Source organism: Hemiscyllium ocellatum, chromosome 9 (assembly GCF_020745735.1).
Source record: "Hemiscyllium ocellatum isolate sHemOce1 chromosome 9, sHemOce1.pat.X.cur, whole genome shotgun sequence".
Lineage (NCBI taxonomy): Eukaryota > Metazoa > Chordata > Chondrichthyes > Orectolobiformes > Hemiscylliidae > Hemiscyllium > Hemiscyllium ocellatum.
This window is the reverse complement of record NC_083409.1, coordinates 49,987,269-50,013,239: the sequence shown is the minus strand read 5'-3', so window position 1 is coordinate 50,013,239 and position 25,971 is coordinate 49,987,269. Positions and strand designations below refer to the sequence as shown.

Sequence of the window (25,971 nt, the reverse complement as noted above, 5' to 3'; positions counted from 1 at the left end):
TCCAAATGCCTTTAAATAATAGTTGAAGCAAATTTATTAATGAATCAATCAACATTCTATATAATTATGTTTGCAGAGTTTTGGTCAGTTAGTATTTGGAATCTCTCAGATTGCTATCTGCTTTGGAAAACACTTCATTGTTAATAGTAAAGCTCTGGTGAATTGAGGCAATGTAATGTCTGTTTTCTCTAATCTTGCCTTTTCATGGTCAATATACTTTAAAATAGCTGAAGATGAAAGATAATCATTGATAAGCTCTACCTATAAAAGCAGCCTGTTATTTATAGAAATGGCAAGTTCGTAAGAATCTCCACAGTTTTCTATCATATACAGTCAATTCCTGTGACCCTTAGAGATTCGTCAGACAAGAAGGAGAAGTGAGCGAGTTCCTGATTGACAGCTCTTCAGGAAATCCACACAATAGGTTCTGTTTATGTTCCTGCTGTTAAGCGCAGAAGTTGGCAACACCAAAGCTGAGAGCTGCGACAAAGAATTGCATCTAAGAATTCTCTTGTATAATAAAGATGGTGAGTAAAATTCTCTGTCTCTTCTTATACAAATGAAAACTCCAGCAACAACTGTGTAAAGCAGTATTAGCATTGCATAGTTCTATTAAATTAAGAAAGAAACTGAAGTGAGGAGAATTACAAGAACGGTGATAACTCAAATTTGTCTAAGGAAATGAACTGTGACTGTTTACACATTGCTAAGGCAAAAATAAAGTTCACAGCTAAAAACACTTTCACTGGATATTCTCAATGCTAAACGAATATACATGAATTGGACTATGTAATTAATGTTTTGTAAAATTATATGTTTGACACTGTTGCTGCATTAACTTGTGAATTGCAAAGGTATTTGCTTATCAGTACATTTCTGATAGAAATATTTACCTCGTATTTGGGTAATTGTTTTAGTGCAATCTGAGCTCGAACATTAAGATCAGTAAATAATCTTTTCTTTAAGACATCAAGCCAGTATTTTTGGTGCTGTTTATACAGTACTGACCAGGTTGGATAGCAGTGAAATAGGTATGTTTAGTAAGTTTACAGATCCCACCAAAATTGGTGGTGTTGTGGACAATGAGGAAGCATATCTCAGAATACAACAGTAACTTGATCAGATGGGCTACTGGGCCATGGAGTGGCAGAAGGAGTTTAATAAGATAAATATGAAGTGCTGCATTTTGGAAAGGCAAATCAAAGGCAGGATTTATAGACGTAATGGTAAGTTCCTGGGGAGTGTTGCTGAACAAAGAGACCTTGGAGTGTAGGTTCATATTTCCTTGCAAGCGGAGTGTGGATAGGATAGTGAAGAAGGCATTTGGTATGCTTTCCTTTATTGGTCAGAGCATTGAGTATAAGAGTTGTGAGGTCATGTTGTGGCTGTACAGAACATTGGTTAGTCCACCTTTGGAATATTGCGTGCAATTCTGCTCTCCTTCCAATTGGAAGGATGTTGTAAGGCTTGAAAGGGTTCAGAAAAGATTTACAAGGATGTTACCAGAGTTGGAGGATTTGAGCTATAGGGAGAGGCTGAATAGGCTGGGGCTGTTTTCTCTGGAGCGTTGGAGGCTGAGGGGTAATTTTATACAGCTTTATAAAATGAAGAGAGGTATGGATAGGGTAAATAGACAAGATATTTTCCTTAGGGTGGGGGAGTCCAGAACTAGAGGGCATAGGTTTAGGATGAGAGGGGAAAGATATAAAAGAGACTAAGGGGCAATGTGGTGGTACGTGTATGGAATGAGCTGCCAGAGGAAGTGGTGAAGGCTGGTACAATTACAGCATTTAAAAGGCACCTGGATGGGTATATGTTTGGTAAGGGTTTAGAGGGATATGGGTCAAGTGCTGGCAAATGGTTCTAGAGTATGTTTGGATAACTGGTTGGCATGAACGAGTTGGACTGAAGGGTCTGTTTCGGTGCTGTCCATCTCTATGACTATGTGTGGACAAGCACAATCTGTGTTTACATACTGGAGGACAAGTTGTGAATTCAAAACTAAAACTTCCAGATGATAAGGATGTCAAAATAAAATAGGCAAGGAAAATTTCTTATGAATTTCATGTAAAGAATATAGTAGTGGAGTAGACAGAATAGAGATGCTGCTGCTTTGTGATTTGAGGCAGAATCGAAACAGTTTATGAAAAGGGTGTAAAGGGAATGAAGAAAACAAAGTAACAGAAATAGCCCCAAAATCTTTTATAATTGCATAGAAAGTAAAAATGTGAAGGTGTCAGTGTTGGACTAGGGGTGGACACAACACCAGGTTTAGTCCAACAGGTTTATTTGGAAGCACTAGCTTTCGGAACACTGCTCCTGCTGAAGGAGCAGAAGAATTTTTAAGTAATTCTCTTTGGATATAGTGCCAGGGGACTGGAGGAATGCAAATGTTACAGCCTGTTTATAAAAGGGAAAAGTGTTAAATTAGTCTAACACCTGCCATGGGAACTACTAAACCTGTGACCAAGTTAATTCTCTCTTTAAAAAGAATTAGTCAATAGGGACAGTAAGTATGGATTTGTGAAAGAAAAATCATAACGATTGAATCTGAGTGAGTTATTTCATGACGCAGCAAAGAGATTTAGTAAAGCTAGTGCAATATCTGTTGTGAAATGAGCTTTCAAAAGGCATTGCTTAAAGTACCTCATATTGGACTTAGTTTCAAAGTAGAAGCACTTGGTATTAAGGAGACAGCAGTGCTACAAACTAAGAGTAATCACTATATGCTGAATGGAAACAAATGTAGTCCCAGGTGTTTTAAAATTCTTTCATAGGAACTGGGAGCTGGTGGTAGGTTAGCATTTGTTACCTGTCCCTCAGTGCACTTAAATTGTGTGGTTTGCTCAGTCGTTACGGAGACTAGTTAAAAATCCAATGTGATTTGGACAAGTCGAGTGGTCAAATGCGTGGCAAGTGAAATATAATGTAAATAAATGCGAGGTTAACCATTTTGGTTGCAAAACTCGAACAGCAGATTATTATCTGAATGGTGATAGGTTGGGAAAGTGAGGAGGTACCTTGAGACCTGGCTGGCTGTCTTTATACACCAGTCGCTGAAAGGAAGCCTGCAGAGGTAGCAAGTGGTAAAGAACGCAAATGGCATGTTGACCTTCATAGCAAGAAAATCTGTGTACTGGAGCAGAGGTGTCTTGCTGCAATTGTAAAGGAGAAAGTGAGGTCTGCAGATGCTGGAGATCAGAGCTGAAAATGTGTTGCTGGAAAAGCGCAGCAGGTCAGGCAGCATCCAAGGAGCAGGAGATTCGACATTTCGGGCATGAGCCTGAAGAGCTTCCTGAAGAAGGGCTTTTCCAGCAACACATTTTCAGCTGCAATTGTAAAGGGCCTTGGTGAGACCACAGCTGAAGTATTAGTACAGTTTTGATCTCCTTATCTGAGAAAAGATGTTCTGGCTATGGAGGGAGTGAAATGAAGGGTTACCAGACTGATTCCTGGGATGGCAGGACTGATGTATAAAGAGAGTTCTCCACTCCGCAGGCTCCCTACCTTCATTCCTGATGAAGGCCTTTTGCCCGAAACATCGATTTTCCTGCTCCACGGATGCTGCCTGACCTGCTGTGCTTTTCCAGCACCACTCTAATCTAGACTTTGATTTCCAGCAACTGCAGTACCCACTTCTGCCCTGATGTATAAAGAGAGACTGCATCGGTTAGGATTACATCCACTGGAGTTTAGAAGACAGATGGTCGAGGGGGTGATGATCATGGACGCCTAAGAAATTTTAACAGGACTATACAGTGTTAACACAGGAAGGATGACCGGAGAGTCCAGAACCAGGGGTCACAGACTAAGGATAGGGTAAACCATTTACACAGGGTCAACCATTTAGAACTGAGATAAGGAAACATTTTGTCAACCGGAGATTTATGAGGCTGTGAAATTCTCTGTCACAGAAAGCGGGTGAGAACAAAACATTTAATGTTTTCAAGAATGAGTTGGATGATGTTCTTAGGGCTAAAGGATCAAAGGATACAGGGAGAAAGTGGGATAAGGATATTGACTGGACTGATCAGCCATGGTCATATTGAATGGCAGAGCAAGTTCAAAGCATTGAGTGGCCTATTCCTGGTGGTATTTTCTACATTTCTATGTTTCAACCACATTGCTTGGATTGAAGTGATTTATAGGCCACACCAGGAGAAAGTAGCAGCTTTCCTTCCCTAAGTGAACAAGATGGGTTTTGACAACAACCAATGATAGTTATTATGACCACCATTCCTGAGCGTAGCTTTCTTTCATTCAATTTATTTCAAATTATTCATTCAATTTAAATTCCATCAACTACAATACAACATAGAACATAGAACATAGAAAAATACAGCGCAGTACAGGCCCTTCGGCCCTCGATGTTGCGCCGATCCAAGCCCACCTAACCTACACTAGCCCACTATCCTCCATATGCCTATCCAATGCCCGTTTAAATGCCGATAAAGAGGGAGAGTCCACCACTGTTACTGGTAGGGCATTCCATGAACTCATGACTCGCTGAGTAAAGAATCTACCCCTAACATCTGTCCTATATATACCACCCCTTAATTTAAAGCTATGCCCCCTCGTAATATCTGACTCCATACGTGGATAAAGGTTTACATGGTCAACCCTATCTAAACCCCTAATCATCTTGTACACCTCTATCAAGTCACCCCTAAACCTTCTTTTCTCCAATGAAAACAGTCCCAAGTGCCTCAGCCTTTCCTCATATGATCTTCCTACCATAACAGGCAACATCCTGGTAAACCTCCATTCCAGTGCCTCCACATCCTTCCTATAGTATGGCGACCAAAACTGCACACAATACTCCAGATGCGGCTGCACCAGAGTCTTATACAACTGCAACATGACCTCAGGACTCCGGAACTCAATTCGTCTACCAATAAAAGCCAGTACACCATATGCCTTCTTCACAGCACTATTTACCTGGGTGGCAACTTTCAGAGATCTGTGTACATGGACACCAAGATCCCTCTGCTCATCCACACTACCAAGTATCCGACCATTAACCCAGTACTCCATCTTCTTGTTACTCTTACCAAAGTGAATCACTTCACACTTAGCTACATTGAACTCCATTTGCCACCTTTCTGCCCAGCTCTGCAGCTTATCTATATCGCGCTGTAACCTGCCACATCCTTCCTCACTGTCAACAACTCCACCGACTTTCATATCATTCGCAAACTTGCTCACCCAACCTTCTAGCCCCTCCTCCAGGTCATTTATAAAAATGACAAACGGCAATGGTCCCAAAACAGATCCTTGCGGAACACCACTGGTAACTGCACTCCAAGATGAACCTTTGGAGATGGAGATGGAGATGTACAGCATGGAAACAGACCCTTCGGTCCAACTTGTCCATGCCGACCAGATATCCCAACCCAATCTAGTCCCACTTGCCAGCAACAGGCCCATTTCCACCAAACCCCTCCTATTCATATACCCATCCAGATGCCTTTTAAAATGTTGCAATTGTACTAGCCTTCACCACTTCCTCTGGCAGTATATTCCATACATGTACTACCATCTGGGTGAAAACGTTTCCCCTTAGATCTCTTTTATATCTTTCCCCTCTCACCCTAAACCTATGCCCTCTAGTTCTGACTCCCCGGCCCCAGGGAAAAGACCTAACTATTTATCCTATCCATGCCCCTCATGATTTTATAAATCTCTATAAGGTTACCCCTCAGCCTCTGACGCTCCAGAGATAACAGTACCAGACTGTTTAACCCCTCCTTTTAGCTCAAATCCTCCAACCCTGGCAACACCCTTGTAAATCTTTTCTGAACCTTTTCAAGTTTTACAACATCCTTCTGATAGGAAGGAGACCAGAATTGCAAACAATATTCCAAAAGTGGCCTGACCAATGTCCTGTACAGCCACAACATGACCTCCTAATTCCTGTACTCAATACTCTGAGCAATAAAGGAAAGCATACCAATCACCTTCTTCACTATCCTATCTACCTGCGACTTTACTTTCAAGGAGCTATGAACCTGCACTCCAAGGTCTCTTTGTTCTGTAACACTCTCTAGGACCTTACCGTTAAGAGTATAAGTCCTGCTCAGATTTACTTTCTCAAAATGCAGCACCTCGCATTTATCTGAATTAAACTCCATCTGCCATTTCTCAGCCCATTGGCCCATCTGGTCAAGATCCTGTTGTAATCTGATGTAACCCTCTTCGCTGACCACTGATGGTGTCATCTGCAAACTTACTAACTGTACCTCTTATGCTTGCATCCAAATCATTTATGGAAATGACAAAGTGTCATTTCGGCTAGCACCGAACCTTATGGCACTCCACTGGTCACATGCCTCCAGTCTGAAAAACAACCCTCCACCACCACCCTCTGTCTTCTACCTTTGAGCCAGTTCTGTATCCAAATGGCTAGTTCTCCCTCTATTCCATGAGATCTAACCTTGCTAATCAGTCTCCCAGGGGGAACCTTGTCAAATGCCTTACTGAAGTCTATACAGATCACATCAACTGCTCTGCCCGCATCAATCTTCTTTGTTACTTCTTCAAAAAATCAATCAAGTTTGTGTGACATGATTTCCCATGCACAAAGCCATGATGACTATCCCGAATCAGTCCGTGCCTTTCCAAATACATGTACATCTTGTCCCTCAGATTCGCTCCAACAACTTGTCCACCGGTCAGGCTCATCAGTCTATAGTTCCCTGGCTTGTCCTTACCACCCTTCTTAAACAGTGGCACCACGTTTGCCATCCTCCAGTCTTCCAGCACCTCACCTGTGACTATCAATGATACAAATATCTCAGCAAGAGGCCCAGAAATTACTTCTCTAGCTTAACACAGAGTTCTCGGATACACCTGATCAGGTCCTGGAGATTTATCCACCATTAACCATTTCAAGGCTTCCAGCACTTCCTCCTCTAATCTAAAGTATTTTGTTTTCATATTAGCCAACTTTACAAACAAGGAAGTCGGAAACTTTTGAATTACATGAATGCCAGCCAGACATTCATCCATGATGGCACGGGGCAGTGGGGGAAAATCAAAGACTTTGCGACATGGGAATGCAGGCAACTGTTCAGGAATGGGAATAGAGTTTATCCCCTGATCAGGGATAGGGTTCATTTCGGAGAAAGTGAGGACTGCAGATGCTGGAGATCAGAGCTGAAAATGTGTTGCTGGGAAAGCACAGCAGGTCAGGCAGCATCCAAGGAGCAGGAGAATCAACGTTTCGGGCATGAGCCCTTCTTCAGGAATGAGAGTGTGCCAAGCAGCCTAAGATAAAAGATAGGGAGGGAGGACTTGAGGGAGAGGTGTTGGAAATGCGATAGGTGGAAGGAGGTTAAGGTGAGGGTGATAGGCCGGAGTGGGGGTGGGGGCGGAGAGGTCAGGAAGAAGATTGCAGGTTAGGAGGGTGGTGCTGAGTTCGAGGGTTGGGACTGAGACAAGGTGGGGGGAGGGGAAATTAGGAATTTCATCAGGAATAGAAAGTATTCACTCCCCTGATTGGGAATAGGATTCACCCTGTCATCAGGAATGGGAACAGATTTCACCCCTTCATCAGGAAAGGGAATTGGAATAGGAATTACCCCTTCATAAGGAATGGGTACAGATTTCTCTCTTTCATCAGGAATGGGAATAGGAGCAGGAATCACCTCTGCATCAGGAATGGGTACAAAGTTCACCCCATTATCAGGGATGCGACTGGTCACTCCTTCATCAGGAATGGGAATAGTGTTCACATCCTCGTTAGGAAGGAGTACAGATTTCATTCCCTCATCAGGAATGGGAATAGGAATCCCCCGCCCCTCATCAGGGATGGAAAGAGGGTCACTGACTGATCTTGCTGGGCCAGTCGATTCCCTCAGTAGAGGCCGGGGATCAGAATCTGATGCCTAACTGTCCAGCTACCCCTTCCAGGGCTCAGGCCATTTCTCCTGGTTACAGCCGCCACTCGAGTCCGCGGATCCACAGGCCGCAACTACTACCCTCTGTCTTCTTCCAGCCAGCCAATTCCTAATCCAAACCACCAACTCACCCTCAATGCCATACCTCCATATTTTTTGCAGTAGCCTACCATGGGGAACCTTATCAAACACCTTACTAAAATCCATATACACCACATCTACCGCTTTACCCTCATCCAGCTCCTTAGTCACCTTCTCAAAGAATTCAATAAGGTTTGTGAGGCACGATCTGCCCTTCACAAAACCTTGCTGACTATCCTTGATCACATTATTCCTATCTAGATGTTCATAAATCCTATTCCTTACAATTCTCTCTAAGACTTTGCCTACAACAGAGGTAAGACTCACCGGGCCTATAGTTACTAGGGTTATCCCTACTCCCCTTCTTGAACAGGGGAACCACATTTGCTATCCTCCAGTCTTCGGGCACTATTCCTGTAGACAACGAGGACATAAAAATCAAGGCCAATGGCTCTGCAATCTCTTCCCTTGCTTCCCAGAGAATCCTAGGATAAATGCCATCAGGCCCAGGGGACTTATCTATTTTCACCCTTACCAGAATTTCCTCTTCCCTACATACCTCAAAGCCACTCATTCTAATTAATTGTGACTCAATATTCACATTGGCAACAATGTCCCCAATTTCTTCAGCCTCCACACGCAACTTCCCACTACTATCCTTGACTGGACCTATTCCTACCCTAGTCATTCTTTTTTCCTGACATACCTATAGAAAGCCTTTGGGTTTTCCCTAATCCTACCAACCAAGGACTTTTCATGTCCCCTCCTTGCTGCTCTTAGCTCTCTCTTTAGATCCTTCCTGGCTACCTTATAACTCTCAATCGCCCCAATTGAACCTTCATGCCTCACCTTTACATAGGCCACCCTCTTCCCTTTAACAAGGGATTTCAATTCCTTATTAAACCATGGCTCCCTCACACAGCCCTTTCCTCCCTGCCTGACAGGTACATACTTATCAAGGACACTCAATAGTTGCTCCTTGATCAAGCTCCACATATCAGTTGTACCCTTCTCTTGAAGCCTACTTTTCCAAGCCACGCATCCTAAGTCATGCCTCGCCGCATCATAATTTTCCTGCCCCCAGCTATAACTCTTGCCCTGTAGTGCACACTTATCCCTCTCCATCACTAGAGTAAAAGTCACCGAATTGTGGTCACTGTCTCCAAAGTGCTCACCTACCTCCAATTCTAACACCTGGCCTGGTTCATTATCCAGAACCAAATCCAGTATGGCCCCACCTCTTGTTGACCTGTCTGCATACTGTGTCAGGAAACCCTCCTGCACACATTGGACAAACACCGACCTGTCTAACGTACTCGAGCTATAGCTTTCCCAGTCAATATCTGGAAAGTTAAAGTCCCCCATAACAACCACCCTATTACTTTCACTCTTCTCCTCGCAATCCTTTCTTCTACATCTCTAGGACTATTAGGAGGCCTGTAGAAAACTCCTAACAGGGTGACCTCACCTTTCCTATTTCTAAGCTCAGCCCAAACTACCTCAGATGGCGAGTCTTCATCCTTCGTCCTTTCCACTGCTGTAATACAATAGTCTCTAGAATACTGATTAGTGACGGTCCCACTCCGTCTCCTCTTCGGGTAACTTCTTTTCTTATTTTACATAAATTAAACCTGCATAAATTTTAATATATGTGGTACATTTTTGATGTTTATAGAAAATACAAAGCTTGACAGCATAGTAGACGTGCACAATCCTTTATCTGAAAACCTTGGGGCCAATTCGGAAATTTTCGGATTTCGGAATAAATGAATTTTCACAGTGAAATTAAAAAAAAGACCTAACAGCAGACACATGTGTGAATAGCACAAATGCTGAGACTCCTGTCAGTGTTGGGTCATGCTGCCACATCATATATGAATGACATGGTTCCAGTGGGTATGAAGTTGGGTCACCTGTTCGCACGTCAAAATGACGCTCCACACTCCATGAAAAACATTTCAGATTTCAAAGCTTTTCAGATTTTGGAATTTTGGATAAAGGATTATGTACCTGTATTGATAAGGGTTTTTACCTACCTGTATTGGTAAGCCTGATCATCATAGATTTCAGGACATCGTGGACTGGTGCATATAACAAATACAGTTTAATATGGAAAAATATGAAGTTTTAAACTTTCAAAGAGACAACATAGCTGGACACCATAATCTAATAGATACTATTTTGAGAGGCTACATGAACAGAGAGGATACATATTCATGTGGTCTGGAAGGTACCAAGGTAAACTGATCAGGGGTTGACACTTGAATTTGCAGATGTAGAGTTTGAAGACAAAAATAAAGAAGTTATGTTAAACCTTTACAAAATAGGTCTGAACTAATTATAATTATGGGCACCACATTCTGGGTGAATATGGAGGGTACATAGAGGAGGACTGCCAAGATGATACCAGACACAGGGAACTTTGATTACATGAAGAGATTAGAGAAGTTGGTCATTGTCCTCATTTACAAAAGAGGGGGTTAAGGGAAAACCAAATAGTAATAATCAAAAAATTGGTTTGATAGAGAAATTGGGAGAAACTGTTTTCTCTGACAAGTGAGTTAACAACTCATGGTTGATTAAAATAATTGGCAAACCTTGTAGAGAGGAAATGAGGAGGAATGATTTCACAATGAGAGTTGTTGAGATATGGAATGCATTAACAGAGCAGTTGGTGAAAGCAAATTTCATAGGAACTGTTAAAAAGGCAATATAATTGTTTTGGATTTCTGGAGAAAAAGATGGATAGAGTTGATAGCTGTTTTAAAGAGGAATAACAGGCCTATTTCTGTGCTGCATTCTAGAATTGAAGGATGCCCCTACAGATAGAGGCAGGTAACTCTGTATTGTCAGCAAACCTGGATCTGTCACATGTAATCACCTCACTGACAAGGTGCCTCACTGGAAACTACTAATTAAGATAACAGCCTATGGTGTTAGCAGCAAGGTACTGGTAGTGATTCACTGATTGGCAGAAGGCAGAGAGTGGGGATAAAGGGGTCTTTTTCAGAATGGCAGCCAGTGTTTACTGACATTCAGCAGGAGGCAGCGTTAGGACCACATCTGTTCACATTATACTTTAATGATCTGGACAAAGGAACTGAGGGAATTGTTCCTAAGTTTACAGATGATGTAAAGATAAGGGGCAGGGTAGATAGTGTTGAGGAAGAGGGGAGGCTACAGGAGGAATTGGACTGGCAGAAGGGGCAGATAGAATACAATGTGGAAACATATGAGCTTATGCACTTGGTGGGAAGAATAAAGACATAGAAGTATACAGGGAATTGGGGGTCCTAGATCAGGATTTTCTGAAGGTTAACACACAGTTTCAGTTAGTAGTTAGGAAGGTAAATGCAAAGTTAGCATTCACTTCAACAGCAGAAGTGTACTGCTGAGGCTGTACAAGGACTGGTCAGACTGCATTTGGAATATTATGAGCAGTTTTGGGTCCTGTTTCAAGGGAAGGATGTGTTGATGTTGGAGGGTTTGAGCAGAGGTTTACTAAAATGATCCCAGGGATGAAGAGTTTGTCTTATGAGGAGTGGTTGAATACTCTGGGTCTGTCTTCGGTGAAGTTGAGAAGAATGAGCGGGGGACCTCATTGAAACAGAATACTGAGAGGCCTGGATAGAGTGGATGTGGAGAAGTTATTTCCACTGGTAGGAGAGACTAGGACTCAAGGGCACAGCCTCAAAGAGAAGGGATGACCCTTTAGAACTGGTGGCATATGGCACAGTGGTTAGCAGTGCTGCCTCACTTGGGTTCAATTCCAGCCTTGGGCAACTGTCTGTGTGGAGATGTGTAGGCTAGGTGCATTAGTTAGGGGTAAATGTAGAGTAATAGGGGAATGTTTCCACACTGTAGGGATGTTATTATATTCTAACTGAAGTGAGGAGGAATTTCTTCAGCCAGAGGATGGTGAATCTGGGGAACTCACTGCCATAGAGGGCTGTGAAGGCCAAACCATTGATTGTATTTAGGGCTGAGACAGGTGCTTGATTGGTAAGGGGATCAAGAATTATGGGGAGAAGGCAGGAGAATAAGTTTGAGAAACAATCAGCCATGGTTGAACGATGGAACAGATGCGATTGGCTGAATGGTCTAATTCTGCTCCTATGCCTTGTGGTCTTATGCAAACGAGGAGCATAGATCATAAATAGCTGAGCCTCAAGCATTGATACTTGCCATACTGCAATCTGCCCACCCTAAAATAAACCATTCCCTACATTCTTACATTGTTTTCTACCTTTTAATTAATCCATAATCCATGCTCTTACGTTATCCCCACCTAACTTTGTGCAACAATCTCTCATGCAGCCTTTCATCAAACATCTTTCAAAATGTACTTCATCTCCAGGTTTCCCCATATTTGCTCAGATAGCTGGTGAAGTGAATGTGGTGTGCCCTCTTACCATTTAATGCAATGATCATTGACAAACCAGCAGGTCAGAGTGAGGCATCAAACTAGTTTTGTCTCTGATTTCTAATGAAGCTCTAATAAGAGCTTTGTGTTCATCCAGACTCTACTTTCTTTCTATTAGCAAATAATGAATGTATTTTCTTTTGCAAATAGGAGCTGTTATTTGATGCATTTTTCAGCAGCTGACTAATAAATTTAACATGTGGTATTTGATGGTTTGGAAGAATCTGGATACATAAAGGTTTAATTGGAGTGTACCTGAAATGCTTACTCTATTTTGCAATCCAAAGATTAACACCCCATTGTACTTGTTTAAAGTTTAACTTATAGAAGTAATCTCATCATCCAGAATTTGCAAAAGCAAACGTTTCATGGCAAACTACAAGATTATGCTCTGATTTCCTGCGATAACCATTTATGAACGGTCTCATTTGGATTATTAGATGACAGAATTGCTCCTTAATACAAGGTGATAGTCTCTCTGATTAGGAGTTATAAAAAGAAACTGAGTATGTGCATAACAAATTGAAGATTCCTTATTTGTTTTTTGTGATTGCAGAAACTATATCAAGAAGTAAATTATGATTTGGAGATGCTGGTGTTGGACTGGGGAGTACAAAGTTGAAAATCACACAATACCAGGTTATAGTCCAACAGGTTTATTTGGAAGCACTAGCTTTCGGAGCGCTGCTCCTTCATCAGGTGGTTGTAGAGAATAAATCGTAAGGCACAGAATTTATAGCAAAGTTTTGCTATAAATTCTGTGTCTTACAACCTTATACTCCACAACTACCTGATGAAGGAGCAGCACTCCAAAAGCTCAGGATTAAATTAGTTAGAGACATATACATAATAATACAGAAATGCAGCTATGAGACAATTTGAATATGCATTAAGTAAAATGGCATTGCTGATTTTCACATTTGCCAATTGACATCTTGATGTTGGACGAGGTCAAGTTCAAATTATCTTCTGAGAATCTTTATTCACTTTGCCCTCAGACAGTTCACTAAAACTCATTTAACAAGAATAATAACTTGGGAGCAATAATGTTGGACCACTGACACGTTTGCACTATCCTTTGGTAGAGTCTTTGTTTGTACGGAGAATAATCTAGTGAGGAATAGAGTCAATGATAGAATATTAAATCCACAGCTCAACAGTACCATATGTAGCACAACTAAATATTCATAAAGCCAGCTGCTATCTGCTTTGCTTTCATGATTTTATTTCACTACCAAGATATAGCTATTATTCAAAATTTTGCAATATAAGATCTATTTTTAATTGATGCTTTTTATTCTTTTCTGTCACATACAGGTATCTCATGATTACATGATCTGTATATCCACACGATGGCCAAATTTAAAAGGCAATGTATTCAGATTGTTAGCACTAGTTGTATTGATCTGTGGTAAGACTGCAATATCTTATCCTTTATTTGTCTGTTTTTGACTATTTGTGATGCTGTGAGGGCCATTTTTACCTCTAAGAATATGGTTTGAAGGGAGAACAGCTCATTTTGGAACAGAGGATTTTGTTTGTAAAGTTTTCAGTTGGAGCACAATGCTTTCTGATCTGTAATTTTCTTCATCCCAATGTCATCCCTCAATTTGCCAACTCCATTAACAGGAAACCTCTCACCTCTTTAAGTTATTCTCTTTCTTAGCCCACACATTGACAAAAAGTCAGCCTTCCCTTCTCTTTCCCAAATATTGTTACTTTCTTTTTGTCTGTTCGCTCCAAACTAAATGTATTTTGCACACTGTGAATGTAATGTTATAAAGTTGATCATAGAATTCTAAATTTAAAGGCAAAAGTTGTGAATGAACCTTTATCCTATACTGTCAGAATATGGTAGATAGTTTCTAATCACCCTGTTCAGAGATGTAATTATACATTTCTGGGGCAGATGGGCCTTATATCCAGACATCCTAGTTCAGAGATAGGGGCACTACCTACAGAGCCACAAGAAGCCACAGAATATTTTATTAGGAAGCCAACCATTTGTTGTAATTAGATCTATGTAATCAGCATTCTTCCTACATCTATTTCCATCTATCTTTCTGGCTGCTGTTCTGGATCAAATCCTTTCAGCTAGTTTCCACTTCTGTTCTTTCTTATTAATTTCACTTCTCTTCACACCTCCTAAACTCTTTTCTTTGGCTAAAGATTTGTCCTTGGATCAAATGTACAATTGGTGTAATATATTTCATAATGTTCTTGTGAAGTGCCTTCGTTCATTAAGAGTACTGTTTAAATGTAGGTTGTTGTTGAATATGATCCTGCAACAAAAATGAATTGGTATAATGTAAAAGAAACAATAGACTTGTTTACCTTTGTTTTAGTCATACACCTGAGGCTGTTTATTTTGTTTTACTCAGAATCTGAGATCAGAACAAGTCATTGTAATCAACTTGGGAATCCTTAAGTCTCATATATTAGGCTACTTAGTAATCTTGCAGTAAAGGATATGCTGAAAAAATAGTAAGCATAATAAATTGAATTCCAAATAATAGTTAAGAGTGGCATATTTCAGACTTAAACATGAATCTTATAGTTCAACAAAATCAATTATATAAGTATAAATAGAGAGCTGGCTGAAGTTTATTGATAAATAGAAAGTCATAGAGTCACGCAGCATGAAAATGGACCCTTCAGTGCAACCAGTTCACGTCAACCATATTCCCCACCTGCCTGCACTTGGCCCATATTCCTCTAAACCTTTCCCATTCATGAACTTATCCAAATGTCTTTTAAACATTGTAACTGTACCAACATCTACCACTTTGTCTGACAGTTCATTCCCCACACAGACTACTCTATGTGTAAAAAGGTTATCTCTCGTCCTTTATCAACCTCTCTCCTCTCACCTTATATATATGCCTTGTAGTTTTGCACTTCCTCACCTTAGAGAAAAGCCACTTAGCATTTACCTTATCTATGTCTCGCATGATTTTATAAGCCTCTATAAGATGGCCCCTCACTAAAAGGTATAGCAGTAAATGAACAATGAGAAACATTAAGAAAAGTTCAAAATGTTTGACAACAATATATTCCTGTAATAAACAAAAACTCCGCCAAGAAAGTTCCAGTCATGGCTGAGTACAGAGGTTAAGGGTAGCATTAGATTACGAGAAGACCATTATAATCTGCCAAAGGGGAATAATGAATCTGAGGACTTGAGAATGTTTTAGGAACTAGTAAAGGGCTATGAAAAGTTAGTATAAAGATGAAAGATAAAATATAAAAGTGATTTAAAAATCATATCTGTAACAAGGAAAAGAGTAGCTCAATTAAATGTTAGTTCCTTAGAAAAAGCTGCACAGTTTAGCATGGTAGTGAGAAAATAGCAGAGACATTGAGAAATGTCTCTTTGTCGTCGTGGTAGAATACACTAATTATAGACCATTAATAAATGATAAAATATTGTAAAGTAAGAGTGAATAAACTAAGGTAATTAAACCCAGACTTTTGTATCCCTAAATAAAAATGTTTTGCCATTGCAATTTCTCCCTGAAGGTTTGGGCTCTGGTATATTTATGTAATATGAATAAAGGCCAGCAGAGGGAGTGCTGAGTTTCTGTAATCACAGAACAATGTTACAATCCATGCAGTTTTGTAGTTCCATGTTTACAAAATTGTTAGCATTGTCCTTAATGGGATTACAAGCACCTAGTTTCAGACTGTGCCTTAATATTAATGACCTAGTGAGCAGATTACATTACCCATTGGATTTTCCTATGCATTCCTACAGTTTGCCAAATCTGTCTGAGTGGGGTTTGCACATTGTCCCCTTGCCTGCATGGGTTTCCTCCCACAATTCAAAGATATGCAGATTAGGTGAATTGGCCATATTAAGTTGCCCATAGTGTTCAGGGGTGTTAAAGGTTAGGTGCATTAGTCAGGGATAAATGTAGAGGAATGGGTATGGGTGGGTTACTCTTCAGAGGTCAGAGTGGACATGTTGGTCCAAATGGCCTGTTTCCACACTGTAGGGATTCTTAAAGAAGGTGTCACAGTCAACTGAGTGGTTTCAACAAATTATCTTTTTGATGCCTGTTTGCAACAGACCTTGTTATGAAGCATGAGTGTGGCTGCTCCCGACAACAAACTAATATTGCACAAAGACCCTTAAATCTCCTTTGTTTGCACAGACCAACACATTGCTGTGGCAATTGGCAATAAGCAAGATACTGATTGTACCCAACCAGCAAGAGCTGTCACACAGTGTCCAAAGTTAGGTGTGATTCTGCAAATATATATGGACTTCAGTAAAGCATTTGATAAGGTTCCACATGGTAGGCCGTTGGAGAAAATACAGAGGCATGGAATTGAGGGTGATTTAGCAATTTGGATTAGAAACTGGCTTTCTGAAAGAAGGCAGCGAGTGGTGGTTGATTGAAAATATTCAGCCTGGAGTCCAGTTACTGGTGGTGTGCCACAAGGATCTGTTTTGGGACCACTGTTGTTTGTCATTTTTATAAATGACTTAGACGCAGACATAGGTGGATGGATTAGTAAATTTGCAGATGACACTAAAGTCGGTGGAGTAGTGGACAGTGTGGAAGAATGTTACAGGTTGCAGGGGGAATTGGATAAACTGCAGAATTGGGCTGAGAGGTGGCAACTGGAGTTCATTGCAGCTAAATGTAAGGTGATACACTTTGGGAAGAATAACAGGAAGGCAGAGTACTGGGTCGATGGAAAGATTCTTGGTAGTTTGGATGTGCTGAGGGATCTTGGAGTCCATGTACATAGATCCCTGAAAATTGCCACCCAGGTGAATAGTGCTGTTAAGAAGGCACACAGTGTGTTAGGTTTCATTGTAGAGGGATTGAGTTCCCAGCCACAATATCATGCTGCGACTATACAAAACGCTAGTGCGGCCACACTTGGAATATTGTGTACAGTTCTGGCCCCCATATTTCAGGAAGGACGTGGAAGCATCGGAAAAGGTGCAGAGGAGATTTACCAGGATGTTGCCTGGTCTGGAGGGAAGATCTTATGAGGAAAGGCTGAGAGACTTGAACCTGTTCTCATTGGCAAGAAGAAGGCTAAGAGGGGGTTTCATAGAGACATACAAGATGGTCAGAGGATTAGATAAAGTGGACAGTGAAAGTCTTTTTCCTAGGATGATGACGTCAGTATGTATGAGGGGGCATAAGTACAAATTGAGGGGTGATAAATTTAAGACAGATGTCAGAGGCAGGTTCTTTAGGCAGAGAGTGGTAAGGGCGTGGAATGCCCTACCTGCTAATGTAGCCAACTCAGCCACATTAGGGAGATTTAAACAATCCTTAGATAAGCACATGGATGATTTTGGGATAGTGTAAGGGGACGAACTGAGAATAGTTCACAGGTCGGCGCAATATCAAGGGCTGAAGGGCCTGTTCTGCGCTGTATTGTTCTGTGTCTATGTTCTAAATGGTCTTGTTATGAAGGACAACATTTGTTGTATAACACTGAAAGTGTGACAATTTTACTGGGACTGAGCTGGTCTGTTTTAGAGGCCCACCTCAATTCTTTTGGACCTTTCCCATTGGTTTGCTTATATTTTAGACCTCCTAGCCCTCATCCCTCACATCGCTTCAGACCTCCCACCCATTTCCCATCACATCTTCAATTCAAACGCATGCCCTCATCCAACCCCAATGATCTCTCATGCTGTCACTGCCAATCCATACTCCATGCTCATGCTCCATGCTCATTCACTCATTTTATAATCTCTACGGAGACAACAAACCCAATAACAAAATGACATCTGTGTGCTAAATAAAATGTGTATGTTTCTTTGAAAAACCTGCTGTCGTTTGTATCATAGAAAAATATTAATTGACCAAAATGTAAATAAGAGAAGCGCACACCTTTAGCTTGTGGAAGTAAACATTGAACTATAGACAAACGCGATCACAAAAAAAGCTAATGATAACCTAATGTATCAGTCAATTCTATCTGCACATGTCAATAAAGTCACTCATGTGACTCTGACAGAGAAGTCTGGAATTTCGAACAATTGGGAGAGGAAATGAGTTAGCATCAGTTGGCATGGAGAGTGTGAGGGACCATGGTGGGTGGATTGGTGAATATCTTAATGAGCAGTATCAAGTTAGCGTGGGTAAAATCTTTTGAAGCTACCCTTTAAAGGGTTTCCAAGTGGAGATTCTGGTACAGCATGAGTCTGGTGGAGATCCATGAATCACAAGTTATTGAGAAGTTGGCCTGACTGCAGTAAAACTGGGGATGCAGCTGGGTGCTTACCCAGGCAGCGCAGCCAACCAAGTTGGGCGCAGCTTTATCCCGCACCCCCCAACAAAGATGCCAAGAAAAGGGGCAGGAATCCTGCAAGTGGGTCTTGCCTGTCATTTTTAAATGGCATCAGAGTCTTTACAACTCAAAAAAAAGTCTGCCCCATTAAAATCACAGGCTTTCTTCCTTTGCAGAAATTCTGATGTTAGAAGGAGTACATGGCTGGATATACCATTATTCCAACAGAACCATGAAATGGAATGCTGCGAGGAAATACTGTCGAGAGCGGTACACTGATATGGTCGCGATACAGAATATGGAGGAAAACCAGTACCTGAATGAATATTTACCAAAAGGAAAAACCCACGTCTGGATTGGCTTGAGGAAAATAAACAATATCTGGACTTGGATCGGAACAAATAGGACCTTAGAAAAATTTGCTATGAACTGGGCTCCTAATGAACCTAACAATGGAAAGAATAATGAAGATTGTGTGGAAATGTATATAAAGAGAATTCTGTATGCTGGAAAATGGAATGATGAACCATGCCTTCGAAAGAAAAGGCCACTCTGTTACCAAGGTAACTTTAAAAATTGTTAATAAGTACAAATAGATTTACCGGCGCATCTATATCGCTTCCTTAAGTCATTCTAAAGGTATTTATAATCAATGGATTATGGTTGAAATACCAATCATATGTATTGGAGCCACTTAAATTATATTCCTAGTAATCCAGCAAGTTAAATATATTTGGAATTAAAAGCTAGTGTCAGTAACAATGATCATGAAGCTGGAGTATTGTAAAAACCTAAATGGTTCCTCAATACTCATGAGGGAAATCTGCTATCATTTCCCAGCCTATGTATGACTCCAGACCAACAGCAATAATTTTGCTTTTCAGTTGTACCTTAAGGGCAATTAGGAATTGACCTTGGTGGCAACTTCCATATTTCACAAATGGATAAAATTAACTTGTTTTGGAAAACAGCAAATTGCACACAAGCAGAATCATATTTGCCATCAAATGAGTTAAGGTGCAATATTCTTCCTTGGATCAACTCTTCTCTGAGATTTGAAGGAGATTGCTGGTTGAGAGGAGACAGCTGGTCAGACCAGCCCATTCTCTCTGCTCTTCTTAAATAGCGCCATCTCCACAAACAGCAAGGCATGAGCTCTTTTGGAAAAGGAACAGCTCTGACACCACAAGCTGCCTTTCAGAACTGTACAAATGCTTTTGGCCTAGATTACAGATCAGGCCTGCTGTGTGGGTTTACACTGTAACTTCTGATGTAGATGTAACAGTGCTCCAAAGTGAGCCAATGTAGATGAATCGAAAATTGATGAGCTGAAAGTCTGAAATAAAAACAGAAATGCTACACGACAGGTCATTTTATTTCTGATATAAAAAGAAAGGTTAAAATTTAGTGGACTCCTTCTTCAGAAATTGTAAAACAATAATTTTCCAACCAGCAACTGGATGCTGTCTTACTGCTTTTTGAAACTTAAGTCATGTGAAAATCTTGCTGGCATTGTCAACTCACCGAATCATCCAAATTCTAACATACATGGACCCTGTAAAACTGAGCCAAACATCCCATTTATTATATGAGCAGCTGGAATCTGGGCAACAAAAACTTACACAATTTGTTTTATTTGAAAATAAAAAATCCATTTCTGATTCTGTTGAAGTGACCTCTCCGAAATGTTTCCTGTCGTTCTTTCACATTTGCTGTTTATTTCCAGAATTTTTGCTTTCCTTGCACCATTTTCCTTTAGCTCAACTTCGAACCAGCAATACTGGTTGGAGCAAAGATTTTATTATGTAAGAACAAGAACTGCAGATGCTGGAAACCAGATTCTGGAGTAGAGTGGTGCTGGAAAAGCACAGCAGTTCAGGCAGCATCTGAGGAGCAGGAAAATCGACGTTTTGTGCAAAAGTCCTTCATCCGGAATAGAGGCAGAGTGCTTGCAGGGTGGAGAGATAAGTGAGAGGAGGGTGGGGGTAGGGAGAAAGTAGCATAGAGTACAATAGGTGAGTGGGGGAGGGGATGAAGGTGATAGGTCAGAGAGGAGGGTGGAGTGGATAGGTGGAAAGGAAGATAGGCAGGTAGGACAAGTCCGGACAAGTCATGGGGACAGTGCTGAGCTGGAAGTTTGGAACTTGGGTGAGGTGAGGGAAGGGGAAATGAGGAAACTGTTGAAGTCTACATTGATGCCCTGGGGTTGAAGTGTTCCAAGGCAGAAGATGAGGCGTTCTTGCTCCAGGCGTCGGGTGGTGAGGGAGTGGCGGTGAAGGAGGCCCAGGACCTCCATTTCCTTGGCTGTGTGGGAGGGGGAGTTGAAATGTTGGGCCACAGGGCGGTGTGGTTGATTGGTGCGGGTGTCCCAGAGACGTTCCCTAAAGCGCTCTGCTAGGAGGCGTCCAGTCTCCCCAATGTAGAGGAGACCGCATCGGGAGCAACGGATACAATAAATGATATTGGTGGATGTTTTATTAACCTGGTATTTGTGATCCATATAACGGGAGCAGAATTTAGCACTCTTATTGTGGAAATGGGATAAACCTATCGAAATATAAGGTAATACCTCGTATGAGTAAGGCAAATACAGAAAGTTAATTAATTTGCAAGCAAACACAAATTGTAAAATGCACTTCTAGGACTAAAGTTAGAATTTGTTCCTCACACATTAAGTGATCACTACATGAAATGAAATTCCAGATATAGCAATGTGACATAAACCCTGGAACTTAAATCCAATTTCATGCTATATTAGGAGTAATTTAGAGTCATTTGGATAGATGATTCCATGAAGACTAATTAACTTTCTCACGTGCAGATACCTTGTGACTCTGTGATAAACTGAGCACAAGTCTTAATGAGTATTTAATAATGTTTATTGAAAAAAAATAAATATTTTTTAAAAGTCTGTGCAAATTTTTGACAGCTTCGTGCAAACCGGATTCTTGCAGTGGTCATGGAGAATGTGTGGAAACTATTGGTTATTTTAAGTGTAAGTGCAATGAAGGCTTCTATGGCGTCAACTGTGAAAAGGGTAAGCCTTTTGTACAATCCCTATGTTTGAAAGAAGACATAAACAAAGGTTAAGCATCAACATAAAGTGTGTGAAGTTAGGTTAAAAACAAAATTTCAATAATCCGAGGGAATTGAACAATTGGTAGAAACCGCAAATGGAACTATGAAACATCAGTTGGATTTGTACGCGTGCACTCTGAAATAATCTGGAGTTTTGCTGGAAGTCCTCACCAGGTTGTGGTCAGCTGCATAAATAAGCACATAATCACATAATAACCGATTCATAAATGTCAGCATCATTTCACCATTTGTTGTTTCTTTCACCTCAGTTAGAAAGAGGGGGGTTTGGACTACCAATTTTGAGCTTTATAAGTTGAAGAGACCAGTAATAGATTTCCTACAGTATATCTCCTTGGTCAAAGCTTCTCTCAGAATCACAGGAGATTTATGGTGCAGGTGGAGTCACACAGCATGGAAACAGACCCTTGGTCCAACCACTCCATAATCCCCAACTAAACTTGTCCTACCTGCCTGCAGCTGGCCCATATCCCTCCAAACATTTCTTATTCATGTACTTAGCCAAATATTTTTTATATGTTGTAACTGCACCTGCATCCACCACTTGCTATGGAAGTTCATTCCATATATGAACCATTGTCTATGTAAGAAAATTGCCCTTCACATCTTCTTTGAAATTTTCTTCTTTCGCCTTAGAAATATGTCTCCTAGTAGAACATAGAATATTACAGTGCAGTACAGGCCCTTTGGCCTCCATGTTGCACCAACCTGTGAAACCAATTAGAAACCCATCTGACCTACACTATTCCATTTTCATCCTATGTCTACCCGATGACCATTTAAATGCCCTTAAAGTTACAGGCAAGCCGCTCCATGCCCCTACTACTCTCTTAGTAAACAAATCCCCCACCCTAGGGAAAAACCACCTACTGTTCACCTTATCTATACCCCTCTCTAATTTTATAAACTTCTCTAAGGTCACCCCTCAACCTCCTATGCTCTAATGATAATAATCTCAGCCCATCCAGCCTCTCCCTGTAACTCAAACCCTCCATTCCCAGCACCATCCTGATAAATCTCTTCTCGAGCTTAATAATATCCTTCCTATAACAGGGCAACCAGATCTGGACACAATACTCAAGAAGAGGCCTCACCAATGTCCTGTACAATCTCAACATAGCGTGCCAACCCCTTTAGCCAAAAATCTAAACAATGAAGACAAATGCTAAATACCTTCTTTAAGCAACCTATCTATATGTGACACAAACTTCAAAAAATAATGTACCTGAACACCTAGGTTTCTCTGTTCTACAACACTACCCTACAATAAGGCTGTACTTTTAATTGTATAAGACCTGCATTTGTTTGTTTTACCAAAATGCAATACCTTGCATTTATCTAAATTAGTCTCAATCTGCCACTCTTCAGCCTATTAACCCAATTGATCAAGATCTCTTTGTAAGTTTGAATAACTTTCTTCATCACCCACTATTCCACCAATCTTGGTGTCATAACAAACTTACTAACCATGCCTGCTACATTCTCATCTAAATCATTTATGTAAATGGCAAACAAAGGTGAACCCAGCACCGATCTCTGTGGAACGCCACTGGTCTCAAGCCTCCAGTTTGAAAAACAGCCCTCCACAATCACTCTCCGTCTTCTGTCGTTAAGCCACGTTGTATCCAATTGGAAAGCTCATCCTGAATCCTATGTCATCTAACTTTACTAATTAGTCTACCATGTGGAAACTTGTCAAAAGCTTTACTAAAGACCAAGTACACAATGTCTACCACTCTGTCCTCATCTGTTTTCTTGGTTACTTCCTCAAAAAAACTCAATCAAATTTGTGAGACATGATTTCCCTCTCACTATCCCTAATTATTCCTTGCTTCTCCAAACGTATATAAATTCTGTCTTTCAGAATCACCCCCAACAATTTACCCACCACCAAAGTCAGATTCACAGGTCTGTAGTTCCCAGCATCCTCCTTACATCCTTTCTTCAACAAAGGCACAACATTAGCCACTCTCCAGTCATCCAGCATCTCATCCATAGTTATGGATAATAAAAATATTTCTGCAAGGGGCCCTGCAATTTCAACACTAACTTACCACAAAGTCCTGGGATACACCAATTCAGGTCCCAGATATTTATCCTCCTTTATATTTTTTTAAGACCTCCAGCACTTCCTCGTCTGTTTGTTATTGTGTTATCATAGTCTTACCAGACCTGCTGTCTCTATATAGAGAGAAGTGACCAGTGGTTGGTTTAACCTGAGAGTCACCAGACCTCAAGCGAGCGAAGAGGTTAAGAAAGAGAGTCCTTCATGGTAGTCTCAAACCGATGATGGGAATTGAGCTCATGCTGTTGGCATAACACTGCTCTGTAAACTAACAATCCTGCCAACTGAGCTAAACCAATTCCCCTCCTCTTTGTAATGTGAGCTGTTTTCAAAACATCCCTGAGTTCTCTAACCTCCATTTCTTTAGGTGCATTTGGTCTCCAAATGAGCATTATGACTTTCACCTTGCACCTTGTTTCTGTTCAAATAACAATAAAACGACCTCTTGAATGCTTCAATTCAACCTGCCTCCACAACATTTCCTGGTAGTGTATTCTAGGCTTGGAGCACTCTTCATGTGTAATGTTTGCTACTTTTGCAAATCACTTTAAATCTGTGTCCTCTCATTCCTGAATCTCTATCAAGAAGTGCGGGAACAATTTCTCCCTATTGGTTGTATCCAGACCTCAGGATTTTGAAAATTTCAGATCTCCTCTGAGCCCCTTTCTCTGTGAGGAAAACTGCCCCAATCACTCCATTCTAACCTTGTAAGTGAACTTTCTCATTCCGAGACCATTCTTGTGAATCTCTTCTGCAGTTTCTCTAATGTGCTTATGTCTGTCTTATTTTTGGTACCCAAAACTGCGTACAATATTCCCAAAAAGGAAGACTTGCATTTACGTTATCTCAGGATCTCTCATGTCACTTTACATTAAATATAATGAAAATTAATTGTACTTATTGCTTATGGACCTATATGACCACAAAAAGCTTTCCATTCTGAATTCTTTATACCCCAACTATAGAAGAAGAGGGCTGCTTTCCCCTATCAATACATGACACATTGTGTCTATGTTGGATTACATGTAGCTATAAGCACAAATGTGTTTCTTGCTTTTTTGCAACTCTACCTTTTCTTTTTTGATTCATTTGGGTGTTGAACATATTATTCCCATGAATTTCCTTTTTATTCTGAGAACAATTTGCTGTGCAAATAAAAATACTTTTTTGGAAAAAAAAATTGTTGATTCTGGAAATCTAACATAAAAATGAAATATGCTGGAATTTTACAGAAGGTCAGCCAATCTCTAGAAAGAGGAAAAAAATATTAACAAGTCATGTTTCAGACTGTTTCTCATAACCAAACACCCCACTTAATTCAGTTAACTGTTCTCTTTTAACAGTTAGTGATTACGGTTATATGTTCACGAACCTGTTGCATATTTCCAGCATTTTATATTTAACTTTAAAACTAATTTTAAAAATGGCCATATGCAAATATGAAACTAAAAAGTCCATGAATAAATACATTTTTAATATATTTTTTCAGAACAGAAATATATACTTGCTGCATTTAATATCTCTGTATCTCTCCATAATTTTTCTCATCTCTTCTTTCTCAAACAATGTTGCTATTATCGTTTTAGTTATTAAGTGTATGGACCTGGAGGCACCAGATCGAAGCTTTATGAACTGTTTCCACCCTTACGGAAATTTCAGCTATGACTCAATATGCAACTTCAGTTGTGTAGAAGGATATGAAATGAGTACAACACACAGGCTTCAATGTACAGCTTCAGCAGTTTGGTCCGAGCTTCTTCCAGAGTGCAAAGGTAACATATACATTGTGTTTCAAAAATGCTTTATTCTGAGACAGGCTTCACAATAATGTAACAACAACATACCCAGCCACATTGTGAATAGCAGATGGTCCTGCAACATGGCAATTGAATAGCCCTTTGTTTTTCTCTGCTTAGATTATCTTGGAATTAACAAGTTTTGAGAAGATTTGTAACTCAGGTTGAGGTTCTGGATGTAGGTTTGCTCACTTAGTTGGAAGGTTCATTTTCTGACGTTTCATCACCTACTAGGTAACATCTTCAGTGGTCCTCCAGTGGGTGACAAAACATCTGGAAATGAACCTTCCAGCTCAGCGAGCAAACCTACATCCAGAATTATCTTGGAATATTTTCTACATTAAAGTA

General features: G+C 40.6%; 1 protein-coding gene across 2 annotated transcripts in view; it reads left to right on the top strand.

The window, feature by feature from the left end:
- The first annotated feature begins 452 nt into the window (after window positions 1–452).
- Window positions 453–25,971, top strand: part of LOC132819021 (P-selectin-like) — a 70,282-nt gene continuing 44,763 nt past the window's right edge. For both annotated transcript variants that reach the window (XM_060830275.1, XM_060830274.1), the window contains exons 1-5: window positions 453–527; window positions 13,720–13,813; window positions 18,843–19,229; window positions 21,596–21,703; window positions 25,414–25,599. In XM_060830275.1, coding sequence (XP_060686258.1) covers window positions 525–527; window positions 13,720–13,813; window positions 18,843–19,229; window positions 21,596–21,703; window positions 25,414–25,599 — 778 coding nt within the window. In that variant the 5' untranslated portion in view covers window positions 453–524. The remainder of the gene's footprint in view (window positions 528–13,719; window positions 13,814–18,842; window positions 19,230–21,595; window positions 21,704–25,413; window positions 25,600–25,971) is intronic.